This window comes from Quercus lobata, chromosome 4 (assembly GCF_001633185.2).
Source record: "Quercus lobata isolate SW786 chromosome 4, ValleyOak3.0 Primary Assembly, whole genome shotgun sequence".
Classification (NCBI taxonomy): Eukaryota; Viridiplantae; Streptophyta; class Magnoliopsida; order Fagales; family Fagaceae; genus Quercus; species Quercus lobata.
Window position 1 is genome coordinate 5,317,799 of NC_044907.1, and position 18,459 is coordinate 5,336,257.

The 18,459-nt window shown below is 40.1% G+C and overlaps 1 protein-coding gene across 1 annotated transcript; it reads left to right on the forward strand.

Annotated features, from left to right (window-relative positions):
- Nucleotides 1-10,233: 10,233 nt before the first annotated feature.
- On the forward strand, nt 10,234-10,761 carry LOC115984447. Its single transcript, XM_031107470.1, has one exon. The coding sequence runs from the start codon at nt 10,234-10,236 to the stop codon at nt 10,759-10,761; it is 528 nt and encodes a 175-aa protein (XP_030963330.1).
- Nucleotides 10,762-18,459: the final 7,698 nt, after the last annotated feature.

The window sequence follows — 18,459 nt, forward strand, 5'->3', positions numbered from 1 at the left end:
TAGAGGTTTCCAAAATACAATGCATTAGCTAACTAGGATACATCAAAGAATCAACAACAGCAAGGACAGAGAGAGCAGTGAGTAGATGGTAAAACATAAAAGATTTTAAGAAACAGAAAAAGCTTTGTAGAGTCTACACTAGGTCCCACGGTACTATTTATAATTTAAAAATTATTTTGTTATAGTGTTTTCAGTAATAAATTTTTAGTTTTTAGCAATAATTGGTATCCAAATAGACCCTTAGTATTTGTTGTATTTGATAAACTAAACCATTTTAATAATCAAATTCATTAAAAAAAATTATTGGAAATATTACAAGATTTTTGTGTTCATTATTTCAATTTAAAGTTGGAAAAGTGCACTAAAGAATTTAGAGTGTATTTGGTTCTAAACCTATGTTTTTTTTTTTTTGATACCAGAAAGGAAGAAATACAAACAGTTAAGTAATAACAGGAGACATATGAGGCCAACAAACATGAGTTGGCACACTAGTAGCCTAACTAGCTACGTGGTAAACAGTTTCAAGGATAACCTTAGGAACAAAATCAGCTTTAACAGTTTCAGGTTCTAAACTTGTTTTGAATAAAAAATTTGAGTACAAAATACACCCTTCTCTGGTTTGGCACTAGTTCTTTATTTTAGGAAAAAGAACTTTTTTCACTTAAACTCTTCTTTGGTGGGTCCTAGCCGTTTTCAACAATATAAAGAAAATGTCCTTGTCTTTATTTTCATTGACTCTAAAAACACCCTAAACATGTATTCATTTTTAGCATTCAAGTCTACTTTTTAGGATATTTTTGAGGGTAAACGGCAGTCTTTTTTAGGATATTGAAAATGAAAATAGAAAACAAATTTGCAAATCAAACCCTTTTTTTTTTTTTTTTTTTTTTTTTTTTTGTGGTGGGTCTCATAGAAACTAAAAATTAATACATAAAACACCACTTTTTTTCTCAAACCAAATAGCCTCTTTAAGAGAAACTATAAATTTTTTTTACTTTTAAAGTGTTTTTCAATTGTAAAGGCAAGATGAAACTTTTTTAGGTTATGTAGATGGAGAGAAGCAAGATGGAAAGACGACCAAAATGTACCAATTTTCAATGTACTACGACAATCTACCCCTGCCTTTTTTTTTTTTTTTTTTTTTACTCTCCCTCTATCCAAAATGGAAAAGGCTAAAGTTACAAACTTTTTTTTTTTTTTTTTTTTAAAAATTTTACAAATGAGAACTAGTAAAAATTGCTACATTTAAATTTTGTAAAGATGTGGTAAAAATTTTTGTGTCGGTAGCATTACTCATCCAAAATTAAGGTTAGTAAAATTGCCAAAACATGGTAAATTTTTATAAAAAGTTTTAAATACCCTTAAAGCTCACTCCCGCTCTATGTTTACTGGAACTGCAATCCTTGATGACCCCCCCCCCCCCCCCCAAAAAAAATAAAAATAAAATACAATTTGATTTTGAAATTTGATTTTTGTTATTTATAGAAAATCACAATTTCATCCTGAAATTTTAACAAGTATTGATTTCATGGTTGTCACTCTACATTCAACCATAACACAAAGCTCAAACTTTCATTTTGAAAATAGTACACTGCCTATCAAAATTTACATCATTTGATAATGATCTTCTAAGCAGCAAGCACCATGGCTGGGGTCCTGGGGAATAGTTAAAAGTTCAGATTTGCAGTTGATTACTATGCCATAACATTATAGGTCACAAAATCAAGTCAATATGTCTAATAATGAAATTCATCCAAGCTAACAGGTTTATACCTCACTCCTTTCTCCATGATTTACTTGCAACTCATTACTTTTCCCTTCTAAACTAATTATAGTTTCCACATGAAGCACCTCTCACACTCCTCCAACTTCTCTTTATACTTTGACATTTCAGTGTTAGCCAAAACCTGTTTAAGTAATTGGCTTTGTAATTTGCTTCCCTCCTCAACCTCATGACTCTTCTTCTGAAGCTCCTGTTGGATTCTACCAACTTTATCTTCCAAGCATTCCAATTTGGACACAAGTAATTCCTTGTCTTTTATATTCTCTCTCAATAGATGTAGATTATCTTAAGTTTATGAGAGAAGCCAATCAATCTTTTTGACTAAATTTTGTGCCAATTCCTTTCCATCTGCTACTTTTTGTTTCTTTCCTCTAAGCTCATCTTCGAGCTCGTCAACTTTTTCCACAAGGCATTGACGGGACCATGTATCTCTTGAACAGGATGCAGCCCGCTTTGTGCCAGAAAATGTGCCAAATTTTACATTGGAGGGAGAATTTGATTCAATGAGGAAACTAGAAGTAGAAGAGTAAGTTGGTTTCTTTCACATCCTCCAAGCTTCCATTAAAATAGATGTTGTTCACTTTAGCTGTGTCACAAGGAGCCTCAGAAGTGTCTGAAACATTGTTTCCATGATCTACTATACCAGGCAATAGATAATAGTTTAGAAACAATGAAAGCGACACAACATCTATTATGATATACCATGATAAACTACCTAGTTGTCCATAAACTTATGCTGTTACAAAAGAATTAATTTATTCATTTGAATGCTATTCTAATATAACCAATTGTGGGTCTGAGCTGAACTAACCACAATCAAATTGTTGGGTTGGGTGTTTTTGTGTTGAAAATATATGATTGTGCATTGCATTCTCATTGCATTTTAACAATGTTTCATGCATTTAGATGTGTGTTTGATTATTGTTAAATGTGTGCTGGTAGGTTTAGATTGGGTTTTTTCCCATGATGCAATTTAAATTTTGCATGTCACATGTTCATGCATATGTTTCCTTTCTTTCCTATTTTTGTGTTGTGATTGTGTTCTAGTTCTTTTTCTCTCTTTCACTCTCTCGGATAGACTACGCATGGCACCCAAAGTGAGTAAGTCCACTCCGGCTCGAAACCCTCTTGGTTCTGAGTCTTCTTCTTCTGATTCTATCCCCCTTCTTTTCGTTCGGTTCTATGATGGGAAGGCCCAACAAGACTTTCTTGAGAACTTACAGGAATGTGGTGTTTATCCAAAGTGCCATGTTGTTCTGCCAAACTTTGTCGACACTCTTCTCCCTGCTGTCATTCAGACTCGGGTTGGGAATCTCTTTGTGAGAGACCCTTGAGGTGTCCCATCGTGTTTATATAGGAGTTTTACTCCAATATACATGGTATCGATACCTCTGTACCTTGGTTTGCCATGACATTTCGAGGTACACATATCATAGTTACCCTGGATCTTATATCTGAGGTACTACATGTTCCGCGGGTAGCGCATCTTGACTACCTCGGCTGTGATCGTCTTAGGACTGTGTCTAAAGACGAGCTTCTGTCTCATTTCTGTGAGACACCTTTTATATGGGGTGGGAAGCAAAACACCCTATGCTCGAGCTTTGCAAAAGGTCTGAGGTTCCTTAACATGGTGATGGCATTCACTCTTACTCCACTGTCTCACTATAACTCTATCACAAAGTCTCGTACTTGTTTTCTTTTGTCCCTCTTAGAGGATCTTACTATTGACTTCCCTCTCATTTAATCAATTCTATCCTTGATGTCTATCAAGATACGGCTACACGTAATAAGTTCATCTTTCCTTTAGCTATCACGCGTATCCTTCGACACTTCTCAATTTTCATTCTTGATTCTCCTTACTACACCATTATGGGTGCCATCAACGTCGTTTTTGTTCAATGGAGTGAGGCTCAACTTCGACCGAAGCGGCCACATGTGGACTCTACCGATCCTATAGCTTCTGCTATTCCTTCCACCTCTACTCCTTCTTCCTCAGCTGGTGGTGTGACCCTTGAGGCCATTATGGCGCAGCTTTAACGCATGGATGCTTGCCTTGGCACTCTCACTGATGAGTTGTGTCAGATGAACACCCGTATCGGTCGTATAGCACAACAACAGTCTCGCCTTGGTAGTTTCACCACTTCTCCATCTCTTTCTCTAGAGGCTTTGGTAGATGAGGATGATGATGATGGTGATGATGAGGACGATGCTAGCTCTTCCAGTGATGATGAGATGACGACTTCTTAGTGACTTGCCCTTTATCATTCATGACAAAAAGGGGGAGTAGTTTTGGGTGGGATGAGAGTAGTCTTGTATTTAGGGGGAGAGTTAATGTAGGACATTTTTGTTAGGGGGAGTGTCTATACATTTTGAAGGATGTAGTGAGGTTTACATGTATTTTCTTTTCTTTCTTTTACTTTAGCGTCATGTATACTGGTCTTGTGACCATTTATTGACATACATTATACTTATCTTTCGATATATATATATATATATATATATGTGTGTGATGATGTATGTTTCTTCACCTATCTCTTCATGTGTTGTTTCTTTTATCTCTTTATACACATATTTCTTTATGTATGCAATCCTTTATTTCTGTTTCACACATGATGCCTTGATGGGTTTTGTTTAAATGTTTTAGAAAGACAAGTTGTTAAAGTCTACCATGCCATGAACTCTCTTGTTGCAAAGTTTTTCAAGAGTTTGGGTTTAGGTTAGATTTATTTTGTATTTCAACAAGTGATTATGAGTTTATTGATTTAAGACTTCTCTCATAATTCATTTGTTTTTTGTGGTTTTGTCAAGGATTGCCAAAGGGGGAGATTGTTAGGGACATATTTATGTAATTGGCTAATCCTTTGATAAAACGCATTTTACTTGTAATTTGGTAGATCTATGATGGGTTTAATACTTCAAGAAACAAGTGTTCAAGTGTAGTATTGAAGCCATGCAAGTCTGACCAAGAAACAAGTGAAGAAGTGCTATTCATTAAAGCTTGACAGATATCTTGACAGAATCCTTTCTATTGAGGTTTAATGTTGAAACTTGACAGAAGCCAAATCTGTCGAGAATTACGAAATCAGAAATTCCAAATCTGATTACACACATATCCATGAGTATTTGTGTAGGGTTTCTTTTCTCACAACTTAGACATATATAAGGATTACTTTTAGGGCCGTCTCAAGTGATGCAAAGTCATTGTGCACGCAAATTATGACCGGAGACAGAATTTGCCCTAGTTCATCATATTCTCTCTAGAAGCTACTGCGTCTTTACGCCAAGTGTTTTGTGACCAAGGAGCTTCCTGATTTCATTGTTGGATGAACTGAAGAACTTTGTAGCCAACATCTTTTTCAAGTTGGTGTGTTAGTCACGTACTAGGATTCATGCATTAAACAGAGAGATTGTCGCTACATCACAAGTCTAATTGGGTATTGGGGTAAGGGTTCAACTGTAGTTTGGTATTAGGTACTGGGATTCCTTTTACTTATAACCGCTTGTTTTGATAATAGTGGATTCTCGGGAATGGTGACCTTAAATTCACCTGTCGGTGGTTTTCCCCATTCGTAAACAAATTACCTATATCAAATTTGTTTTTTGCTGCATTTAACTTAGTTGATGATTTGTTTGTGCTACCACACTTATTGCATATAATTGAATCTGATTAATTCACTTGGATAATTAATTGATTAATTTACCAAAGGGGTCAATACATTTTTGGCCTATCACACGAGTAGGCCAAAAAAGCAACATTGGGAGGTAGTCAAGTGGATTCTGAGATATCTGAGAGGTCTATCAGATACATGTCTTTGCTTCATAGTTGCAAGTTTGAAACTGCAGGGTTATGTAGATGTTGATTTAGTAGGTGATATTGATAGTAGAAAGAGTTTTACTGGGTTCGTATTTACTCTGGGTGATACAACTATATCTTGGGCTTCAAATCTACAAAAGATTATTGCTTTGTTTACTATAGAAGCTGAGTATGTTGCAGCGACTGAAGTTGGAAAGAATATGATTTGGCTACATAGCTTCTTGGATGAATTGGGTAAGAAGCAGAAATTGGATATTCTACAAAGTGATAGTCAGAGTGCAATTTTTCTTGCTATAAATTTGGCTTTTCATTCAAAGTCAAAGCATATACAGATGAGATACGATTTTATTCGTTACCTTGTTGAAGATAAACTAGTAATACTTGAGAAGATTTATGGGTTTAAGATCCTGGCAGACATGTTAACTGTTGATGCTCATTTTGGAAGCCCAGTAGCAGGAAGAAGTCCAACAATATGGGCAAGGAAGAGTTAGTGGATTGATAGAAAAACCATTAAGCTCGAATGGTAGGAATAATGGATTATAAGCCTATAGAGTAAATAAAGTCGCCTTGAGGAAAAAAAAAGGGGCCTAAAGGAGCTCAGAGAAAGAAGTAGTAAATCCATGGGCATCGTATGATGTAGAAAGGTGAGAATGGGTCACAGCAAGCCTGAAGTAATAAAGTAAGACAGTAAAGGGTTGATGGAAAGCCCATGAGCCCCAAGAATGAAGGATAAGGTAATTGACCAGGGAATCCCCAAAGAGTTAGTAAAAGCCCATGTGAACGCAGAATTTGAAAATGGGCTGAGGATGCCCAAGGAAAGCAAATGGGCCAAGGATGCCCAAGAAGAAATAAATAGGACAAAGGAGCCCACAAGCAATGTAATAGGTCAAGAAAGCCTAAGGTAGCATGAGTGTAAATCTAATGACCATACTGGGTCATCATAGTCAATTAAGAGAGGAACACGCAGCATGCTAAAAGAGGCCCAGCAAGCTTGGGTCAAATGACACCGTAGCAGGAATGGCAGAGTAGCATGGTAGGAACGGAGGCAAGACTACGGAAGGAGCAAAAGAGTAGGCCAAGGAAAGAAAAGTCCACCATCAAGCAAGGCCCAATCCCTAAGGGGTGCGGCTATAAAGAATGGGAAATCAGAAAATAATTCACACCATAAGAGGTCAAGGATGAGTCGTAGAATGCACGGACGAGCCTTCAGACCATGGCAAACGCATGAGTAGCAGATAAGTTTTGGACAAAAGCAGAGCACGCGCAAAACCCAAACACCACCAGCCTGTACCCAGCCAATAGAGGAGTGGTGAGTCATGGGTCAGAAGTAAGAGAGGATATGGTCTGGCGGTGGGCAAGGGGGAGAGCCTATTCTGGGGTTCCTGCTTAGGTTCTTTTAGGGGAAATGTTCTGCTGGGATGACATACCACCCAAAAGAAGTAAGAGTGAGTTGGAACCGCTAGGTGCATGCCTTAAGGGATAGCAAGAGAGAACACCCACATAATGGTGGATAAGAATGCCACGGTGAGCAAGCAAACAAAATAATCTTTTTTGTCTGGTGATGGGGAGTGGTGTAGCCAGCACAGGTAAGTGGTGGTGGCTGGACAACTGACAAACTAGTGGTGGTCGACAAAGACACCCTATTGGTGAAACTTTGTAAGAATTGTTTGCAGCAAACTTCAATAGAAGAGAGAGGAATTTACATTGATATTCATTATTATTATGGTTACAGTGTCTGTTTGAAATATCATTTGTGACTAAGAGTCTTGTAGCTCAATTGATTAGTACCTTCGAGTGTTTTCAATAAAGACATTCATGATTCAAATTACTCCTTTATGCCAATTATTGAATTATCAAAATCAGTTGACATTGGGCACAGTAACGTCATGGAGATCAAGAAATAAATATTTGATTCATATCGATCAACATGGCAATTGGCAAGATGTTGGTCGTTGGCCCCAGTAACTCACAAGATTGCAACTTTGAACCTAGGTGGCCAACCTTGTGCCTGGCACTTAACTCTCAAACTCAAACATGAATTGTCTTCCATCTTTTGCTAAATAATCCACATAAGTCATAACACATCTATTTAGTATCCCAAAATAAAATGGAATGACATTGACGAATATTTCAATTTTTGTCGAAAATCTTGGTGGTGTTCTTTGTAAATTGCAACACCAAAAAATTGAAAATAAAACTATTTTAGCATTGCAAGGTTTTAGAAATTCTTCCTGTACCAAAAACAATGTTTGCCCTTGTGGGAGCCAATTAACTAGGAAGTATTGTTAAAAGCAGTATTGTTAAAAGCAGTATTAACTGAGCCTATGGCCCTATCCGAGGGCGTTAAACCATCCGAGGAAGCCTCAATAAGGCTATGAAGAGAATAAAGTTAAGAGAGGATTAGAGACAATGTGAGATGGGTCCAATAAGCGTCGAAGGACAAAAGTCTTCTCGGCAACGTGTGTCCGAGGTAAATCTGAGTGCCATACCATCATAGACTTACTTCAAAGTTACACCACAAATAAGGATGGGACATTGGACCAGGGATAAGAAAAGAAAGATAAACAAATATCTTTAAAAGCTGCTACCTCCGCATTAAATGTCTTTCAACCAACTCTCTGGCCGCATTAATGTGGAAATGATGCTTGAATAGTGATCAAGCAGCCTTACAACTATTGGTTAATGGTTCTAGGAGGTGCTAGATGGGACAGGAAGGAGTCCCCCAAATCTAACTTACACGTGTGTGGTAAGGATGACACCAAGATTGCAATATATAACCCAGAAGAAGGCACTGAGAAGGAAGATTGGAACTCTTATACAATTTCTGTCCTGAAGAAAACCATATGAAACAGATAACTTAATTTGTTCTGAGGATAAATTTGATAATCTTATTTGTGTCGAACCATCTTAAATCATTGAATTTAATCGTTTTTCTTCTGGGATAAATCTAGTTCTTCTATCCACGTTCTACAAATTTATTGTTTGGGTCGTTAGCGTTTGAGCCCAATTTAGTTTTGGGATCAATACAATTTTAGTCCCTTCAATTGATGCCGTTTGTAGGAAGAGCTTGATCCAAGCCAAAGGAAATTCGGTTGCAACGTTCACGATGAAGGAAGCAGGTCCATACCAAGCAGTAATGGGGCCACACCAAATAGATGCAGGTCCACGGCAAGCAGAATCAAGGGGTTCCCAGCATGGTAATCTGTACTAGAGCCTCGAATGAAGAGAAGGCCGTGAGGGAAGTGTACGCACGACTCATACCAGCAAAATCTAGTCTTGAGGGAAGAGTCACATCTCCCATGCAAAGAATGACAGAGACATGCAATGTGAAATTGATGAATTGAAAAGAGAGTTGCATCACGCATGACGAAGATGTTCCCCACCCATCTCTAAGCCTTCCTCCGAAGAGATAGATGGTGCTAGTTATAGACGAAGATCCAGAACTCCGCCTAGTAAGACTTTTTCCTATGAAGAAGAGTATCACCATTGATGTAGGTACAAAAGTCCGCCTCGCAGAGATTTGGGGAATAATGCCATGAACAAAGCATTAAGCCAAGTTTCCAAATTGCCCTTCACAAGGAATATAGAGAATGCTTATCTTCTTCGGCGATTTCATCAGCCTACATTCACCTTATTTAATGGTCGGATAGACCTGATAGAACATGTTAGCCATTTCAGCCAAAGGATGGCTATCTACTCCAGAGATGAGGCTTTGATGTGTAAGGTCTTTCCATCAAGCTTGGGCCCAGTGGCGATGAGATGGTTCAACGGTTTAAGGGCTAATTCTATTGATTCCTTCAAGAAACTTACCCGAGCTTTTGGCGTTCGTTTTATTACCTGCAGCAGGGTTCCTCGACCTTTAGGGTCTTTGTTGTCTATGTCCATACAAGAGGGTGAGACTCTTAAAAATTATTCGGATAGATACTAGGAAATATTTAACGAGATAGGAGGGGAGCATGATGATGTGGCTATAAGTACTTTCAAGGCCGATCTACTAGCTGAGCATGATTTGAGGAAGTCTTTAACTAGAAAACCTGTTACTATTGTACATCAATTGATGGATTAGATTAGCAAGTACAGAAGAGTAGAAGAAGACCAACTCTAGGGAAAAGGAAAGGCTATGGTAATCCCTCAGGAGAGGAGAGATTTCAGGTCGGACCGGTACAACAATAACCGGGCTTGGAAAGATTTTGCTGGGCAATCAGGTTCTACCAACATCCAAGCCGTTAATGCTATGTTTCGGAAGCCGGTGCAACAGGTACTGGAGAAGATCAAGAACGAACCATTTTTCAAATGGCCAAATAAGATGGCAAGAGAGCCTACGAGATGCAACCAGAATCTCTATTGCCACTATCATCAAGATCACGGACACACAATTGACGATTGTAGGAGTTTATGGGACCATCTGGAACAACTAGTCCGAGAAGGGAAGTTAAAGCAACTCTTGCACTACTCTAGTGGTTGGGTAGGCCAAGCAGGCTCGGAGATGCGGGGAGATGCTTCTTCAAGACTCCCCCTTGGCACAATAAACATTATTTTTGCTGCCCCGGGGAGGATTGACTCTTGTCCTTCCAAGGTACTGTTAGTATCCCGGTCTCCCGCCGAGGAATGTAGCTCAACGTCTAAAAGAGCCAAGATGGACATCCCATTGGTTTTGGGTTTTTTAGATGAAGACAAAGCAAGAACCATACAGCCATATGACGATGCTCTGGTGGTCACACTGAGAATTGGCGGGTATGATGTGAGAAGGGTAATGGTTGACCAGGGCAGCGCTGCTAATATAATGTACCCTGACTTATATAAGGGGCTAGGTTTGAAGCCTGAGCACTTGACAGCTTACAGTTCACCTTTGGTGAGTTTTGAGGGAAGAATGGTCATCCCAAAAGGTCAGATCAGGCTACCTGTGCAGGCCGTTACGGATGTGGTGGAGGTGGACTTCATCGTTGTAGATGTTTTCTCTCCATACATGACCATTATGGGCCGACCTTGGCTCCATACCCTAGGGGCAGTCTCCTTTACCCTACACCAGAAGGTAAAGTACCCATCCGGAGGCCAAGTTTTGGAAATAGTAGGAAGTCAGGCTGCAGCTCGGCATTGCCTGGTAGCGGCTATCCAACACCGGCTAGAGGCGGAGACCTCAGCTACCGCCAATAATGGTTTATAGCAATTAAAAGCCCAAGTATTACCCTTAGATGGACTGGCCGATGAGGTAAAATACAAAGATCTGGAGAGGGTAATTATTTCTGATGATCCGGAGAAATTCTTCTAGGATGGGGCTAAGCTGTCTTCGTGAGAGAAGGAGCAGTTGGTAGAATTCCTCAGAGAAAATGTCGATGTGTTCACATGGAGTCCATACAAAGCCCCGGGTATAGATCCGAGCTTCATCTGTCATTAACTCAATGTGAATCCTTCCATTATTCCAAAGAGACAACCACATCGGCGACTATCAAAAGAACAAGCTGAAGCCGTCAGGAGCGAGGTGGCCAAGCTCAAGCAGGCTAGGGCTATTAAGGAGGTTTTTTATCCTCAATGGTTAGCCAACACGGTGGTGGTGAAAAAGAAGACTGGGAAGTGGCGAGTATGCGTGGACTTCATGGACCTCAATAAGGCTTGTCCCAAGGGTCCTCTTCCTATGCTAAAGATAGACCAGTTAGTGGATGCAATAGTTGGTCATCCTCGGATGAGTTTTTTGGATGCCTTTCAAGGATATCACCAAATACCGCTAGTATTGGACGATCAAGAGAAGACAACTTTTGTCACCCCCATTGGAAACTATCATTATAAAGTGATGCCCTTTGATTTGGAAAATACGAGGTCTACCTATCATCGGATGATGACTAAAATGTTCGAACCACAACTAGGCAGAAACATTGAGGTCTATATCGATGATATGGTTGTGAAGAGTAAAGTGGTGTCTGAGCATGTGGAAGATCTTACGAGTATTTTTGGGATTCTGAGAAAGCACAAGCTACGTCTGAATGCCTCAAAGTGTTCCTTTGGTGTAGGTTTCGGAAAGTTCTTAGGGTACATGGTGACTCATAGGGGAATTGAGATCAACCCAGACCAGATCAAGGCCATTAACGATTTACAAGCATCTTGGAATCCGAAAGAGGTGCAAAAACTAATAGGAATGATTGCTGCTTTGGACCTATTTATCTCCAAGTCAACTGATAGGTGCAGACCCTTCTTCCGTTTATTGCATAAATGGAAAGGATTTGAGTGGACCGAGGAATGCGCTATGGCATTTTAGCAGCTGAAAAATTACCTATCTTGGCCGCCTATCATGTCCAGCCCTGGGGTGGACGAAGTCTTGTTTGCTTACCTGGCGGTTGCCTCTCACGTAGTTAGTTTTGTCTTGATACGAGAGGACAGTGGCGTTCAAAGGCTAGTTTATTACGTAAGTAAGTCACTTCACAAGGCCAAGGTGCGATACCTATCGCTAGAAGAGGCCATTTTGGCAGTAGTCCATGCAACTTGCAAGCTCCCACATTACTTTCAGGCGCACACCGTAGTAGTCCTGACTCAGCTACCACTCAAGTCCATACTTAGAAGTGCAGACTATGCGGGGAGGATTGCTAAGTGGGGCACGATCTTTGGGGCTTTCGACATCAAATATATGCCTCGCGCCTCTGTGAAAGGCCAGATCCTCGCTGATTTATTAGCTGAGTTCGCCAAGCTCCCAGAAGAAGTAGAGATGAAGTAACGTGCCATGGATGAAAAGTCGGTTAGCCTAATTTCCACACAAGACGTCTCATCCTGGAAAGTGTATATGGATGGTGTAGCAAATCAGCAGGGAGCAGGAGTGGGGCTAGTTCTGGTATCCCCTAAAAAGATCATCATTAAGAAGTCCTTGAGGCTGGGATTCTCATCCACAAACAACGAAGCAGAGTATGGAGTTTTGTTGATGGGAATGAGTATGGTCCAGAAAATGGACGGAAAGGTAGTGGAAGTATTCTTGGATTCAAGATTGATAGTCAGCCAGGTGAAAAGGGAACTAAAAGCCCGAGGCGCAAGAATGCAAGAATATTTGAGTCAAGTTAGGCGTGTGCAAACGAAATTTGAATCTTTTGACTTGTCACATATTCCCTGAGGTGAAAATACCCACGCCGATTCTTTGGCAACCCTTGCCACCTCTTCAGCACGGAATTTGCCTTGGGTGATAATCGTTGAGGATTTGTGTACCCCCACCCCAGCAAGGAAGGACATGCCTCAGGTTCATCAAGTCAACCTAGTGCCGAGCTGGATGGACCCAATACTGAAATTCCTCGAAAGTGACATCTTGCCTGAAGAGAAAATAGAAACTGAGAAAATACGGAAGAAAGCTCCTCGGTTTTGGTTATCCGAGGAAAAAAATTGTACAAACGCTCTTTTTCTGGGCCGTATTTGCTTTGTATGCACCCCGAGATGTCAGAGTCACTTCTAGAGGAATTGCATGAAGGAATTTGTGGAAGTCACACGGGGGGAAGGTCCCTATCTCACAGGGCCATTACTCAAGGATACTGGTGGCCAAATATGCAGAAGGAAGTGTAGGAGTATGTTAGAAAGTGTGACCAAGGTCAAAGATTCGCTCCTAACATCTACCAACCTGAAGGAATTCTTAATCCCCTTTCCAACCCTTGGCTTTTTGCTCAGTGGGGTTTAGATATTGTAGGTCCTTTTCCAAAGGCATTAGGAAACAAAAATTATCTGTTGGTCAGCACGGATTATTTCACTAAGTGGGTCGAAGCTGAACTTTTGGCTAACATCAGAGATGTAGAAGTCAAGAGGTTTATCTGGAAGAATATCATAATGCAGTTTGGAACTCCACATACCCTTATCTGGGATAATGGCCTTCGATTTGATAGTAAAGCCTTCAAGCAATACTGTTCTGACTTAGGGATAATAGGTATTCCACTCCGGCCTATCTTCAAAGGAATGGGCAAGCTGAGGCCGTCAACAAAGTTATAGTTAATGGACTTAAAAAGAGGCTGGATGATGCGAAAGGAAAATGGGTGGAGGAATTGCCACGTGTCCTTTGGAGATATCAGATAACGCCTCGACGTTCAACAAGGGAGACTTCTTTCTTAATGGCATATGGAGCTGAGGCCGTCATCCCTTTGGAAACTAGTTTCCCAACGTTAAGGACTAGTACATTTACCTCGGACGGTAATGATGGGCTGTTAGAAAAAAGTTTGGACTTGATCGAAGAGCGAAGGGAGAATGCAATGGTCCAATTGGCTTACTACCAGTATAAACTCAAGCAAGGGTATGATACTAATGTAAAGCTGAGGCCGTTAGTTGTAGGAGATCTAGTGCTGAGGAAAGTTCTAGGAACCACCAAGAATCCAGCTTAGGGAAAATTGGGGCCTAATTGGGAAGGGCCTTATCGGATTACTTCAGTAGCTGGAATAGATTATCTGGAAGACCTAGATGAAAAAGCTGTACTCCATCCTTGAAATGTAAACAATCTCAAGAGGTATTATTATTAATAAAAGTAATCTAGTTTGGGTTTCTTTTAATTTATGCCAATCATACATCATGTGTTTCCATATCTATTGAAGTGTTAAACAGAAATTAAGTTATGTTAGGTTCCTCGGACCACAAACTTAGTGGAAATTAATACCTTATGACATCTATTGAAGTATTAAATAGAAACTAAGTTATGTTAGGTTCCTCGGACCACAAACTTAGTGGAAACTAATACCCTATGACATCTATTGAAGCATTAAACAGAAACTAAGTTATGTCAGGTTCCTCGGACCACAAACTTAGTAGAAATTAATACCCTATAACATCTATTGAAGTATTAAACAGAAACTAAGTTATGTCAGGTTCCTCGGACCACAAACTTAGAGGAAATTAATACCCTATGACATCTATTGAAGTATTAAATAGAAACTAAGTTATGTCAGGTTCCTTGGACTACAAACTTAGAGTAAATTAATACCCTATGACATCTATTGAAGTATTAAACAGAAATTAAGTTATGTCAGGTTCCTCAGACCACAAACTTAGTGGAAATTAATACCCTATGACATCTATTGAAGTATTAAACAGAAACTAAGTTACGTCAGGTTCCTCGGACCACAAACTTAGTGGAAATTAATACCTTATGACATCTATTGAAGTATTAAATAGAAACTAAGTTACGTCAGGTTCCTTGGACCACAAACTTAGTGGAAATTAATACCCTATGACATCTATTGAAGTATTAAACAGAAACTAAGTTATGTCAGATTCCTCGGACCACAAACTTAGTGGAAATTAATATCCTATGACATCTATTAAGGTATAATACAACCTCTTGTTATTAAAATGCTAGTGCCACAGGAACCTGGGCATTTCAAAATAATAAACCCTCAAGTACCGTCCTCGAATCACAGGGTCCTTAATTACCTATTGAAGATATAAATCCCAATAGGCCTGTGAGCATCATTTAATATATAATTGAAGTGCTTTAGACCTAACTTTATCCAACTTTTGAACGCTTCCTTAAGTTTCACTTTATTAGAATGGATATACACGTATCCGAAATATATTTATGTGGTGTCATAGTCTTAATGGTTATCATCCATTTTAGCTGCCAACTATTAATATGTGTAAGTTATATTTTTTCTCTTGTATAAACAAAGGACAATCAAGATGAAACCACTCAAACTAAAATGAGTATACGAACAACACAAAAATGAGATAAACAACAACTCAAACAAATTTCAAAAAGTAAAAATGCATACTTCATTAAGAAATGTCTAAAAAAATAAATAAATAAATAAATAAAGAGAAGCAAAGTCCCTTACAAAGGTTATAATTAAATTACAAAATAAGGCCTATTTTTTCAGTTTAATTTGAAGCTTGGAAGGTTGGTTGGTCGGTTTATCTGCTTCAGAAGTAGTTGTTCCCTCTTTGTCCTTAGCAGCTCCTTCAGCTGGCATGACTGTAGAAGCCAAATCTTGCTAAAAGCCTTGAGAAGCTACCTCTACCTCCGGAACGGCTGCAGCTTTATCCAAGGATGCTTCTTGGGAAGCACCGGTCTCTTTGGCTGGTTCTTGTTGGCTAGGAGGATGAGGATCCTGAAGCAACACATCTAGATTTGGATCAGTTGTTATGGAAGTCACTTCGGCTTGAGCGGAAGGAGGAGCCGAGACTTGGATTGCAGGAGGGTAGAATACATTCTCTGCCTTCCTCAACTCAGATGAAGCCTCAACCCCAGCTCGGTTAAGGGCCTCATCCCAAGTTTGGGCACAGTAAATGTGGCACACCACTGGGACCTCTGCCCTAAGGGTTTCCTCGGTCTCAACTACCCTGAGGTCGTAACCTTTCTGTTCAGCCACGTTCATTGCCTGCTCGACCTCAACCTTTACCTTCTTGGCCTCCTCCCTGGATTTTTAAGCTTGATCCTTTAATCTTTGGGCTTCCTCCAGCTACTTTTTAAGGGCTACCATTTGCTCCATAGCAGCCTTCAACTCTTCATTTGCTTCGTGTAGGCGCTTCCTCTGATCCTTCGTTTGCCTTTGTGCACCTTCCAAGGCAAAATCAGCGCTGCAGCAAGCTTTCTCTTCAACAATTAATTGTTTCCTTGCCTCGGCCAGATTGTGTTCCGATATGGTCAAAGTTTGTACAGCAGACGCCTATTTTTTCCTTTCACCCTCTAACTATTGACAACAATTGTTGAACAACTCATCCAGTCTAAAAGTATTTTGGATAACCTAAAAGGCAAAGATCAACATCATAGTTAGTAAAAAGCACACATCAGTAAATAATAATTACAAGTAAAAAAAAAAAAAAAAAAAAGAGGGGAAGAGAATTGACACTATACCATTCCCAAGTATCTTTTATTGTTAAGGATGAGTTCATTCTTCCTTGCATTTTTCAGTTCGGCCATGTCCCTTGGAAGCAATAAAGCCTCCTCTACAGCTGAGGCTACGTGGCACCCAATGCCACCGTTAAAGTCCTTAAGTGATGCGTCATCCCTCAAGGGCTCCCCACCATGCATAAGTGCTGGCAGCCAAGCTTGTGGCTCAGGAGGTTGGGTGTCTGACCTCTCCTAGCCCCACTGTAAGGTATGGCTGGTCTTCTGCTGCTTCGCAGCTCGTTGGACTTCTTCTTCCCGGGTCGAACGAGATTTTCCAGTATCCACCACGTCCTTCCCTTTCTGCTCCCTTCACCTTTTCAAATCAGCGGCTTCAATTTTGACAGGCTGAGGAGGTTGGTGGGAGGGTTGGTGAGGAGCAGGAGGAGGAGACTTGGTAGGAGGAGGAAGAATCTAAGACTGTGCAGGTCTCCCCGGTGCACTTTTCTTGGGCTGGTTCTTATATCAACTCCATAAGACTTCTTTGAGGTTTCCTTTGTACACCTATTTTGTCGAGATCATCCTTAGAGTGTATGGTCTGATTGAAAACCTCGAACTCGTCCAAAGAGTCTGTCAAATCTACCATTTTGTCCGTATTTCTTTCTTCTTCTTTTTCTACTTCTTCCTCCCTTCTTCCTCTTCTTCTCTAAGGACGAGTTGGGATGCAGATGCTCCTGCTGAAAGACTGGCAACAAAAAGTGGCTGGTTGGAAGGAGTGTCTCTAGGGAGCGAGACACCCTCTGGAACGATAAATCCCTGGTAGGCAACGCTGATACGTTGGAGCCGAGGGTCACGAGCTCGGATTACATACTTAGGAGCTTGGAAGGCGAATGAAAGAGGGGTGTATCCGAGGATCAAATGAGCTGCTTGGAGTTGACCGTCAGCTTCGTTCACATATATCTCTGCTCGCAACACCCTATCCAAGCTTGCTTTGTTGACTAAATTGAGGTTAGGTTTGGTATAACGCCTATTTGCAAAATCATTGAATTAAATGAAGGTTTCATGAGAAACAAGGGTATTGAGACACAGAATAAACAAAGAAAAGTGTAAACCAAAATTTATGAGCCCATGGCCATACTCCCACCTAAAACTCCCTCCTTCATTGGGCAATGCAAGCCATCGTGCCATTCCCCGGAAAAAATAAGAAAGTCCTTTAAATTTTTGTTTGAAGTGGGAAGGCATTGGATTAATCTTACTGCGGGATACATCAATTTGAGGTAATATCCTTGCCCCTTCAAATTATGTAGATTGTACACTCAATTCACATCATGATGGGTCAGGTTCAAGTCCATTCTCTCATTTAAGGCTTCTATACTTCCCAGGACCCTAAACATGTTTGGAGCACATTGTGTGGGAGATAACCTAAAAAACCTAAGATAATTTCTCGTGATAGGACCTATGGGAATGGTCATTCCCCCTTCTATAAAGGTGATCATGGGAATGACCACCTCCCCTGTCTTCCTAGCGCCAACTCATTCCCCCTGGGCAGCAGACCTCATGCCCACTATTGGTGGGATCCTATACTTAGCCCGAAAACTTTTCATACCCTCCTCGGATTTAACCAGATCTTCGAACTTACCCATTTTCCTAAGGAGTTTCAAAGAAAAATTAACAAGTTTAAGATGAAAGTTAAAAAGAGGTTTTAAGAAGACTTGCAGGTTTGAAAAAGGGTCCTGGGACAAGAGTCTAGTATTTGTAGACGCACAAGGAAATGAAAGAAAGTGACAGGTTCAGTGTATGAGCTCTAGGATTGTGTGATTGTTGAAAGTAAGAGAGAGAATTGATTTGGAAAAACTATTTATAGTGGCGTAGAAGTTACAAGCCGGAAAATTCTCGCTCGAAAAACAAGAAAAACCATCCACCGTGCGATTTACATCTTACTGTTGAACGTGGGGGACAGGGGCATCTCCAAAATTTAATGCTGATACGCTCTAGATGCCAAAGTGTCAGGAGCGTATCCAGAGCATATGAAAAGACATGTAGGAGGTCAGGAATACAAAGTAAAAGCCAAAACAGAATGGGATAAGGATATCA

What these genes read in the sequence shown, in the direction of transcription:
- LOC115984447 (XM_031107470.1), top strand. Translation starts at nt 10,234, where the DNA reads ATGGACATCCCATTGGTTTTGGGTTTTTTAGATGAAGACAAAGCAAGA.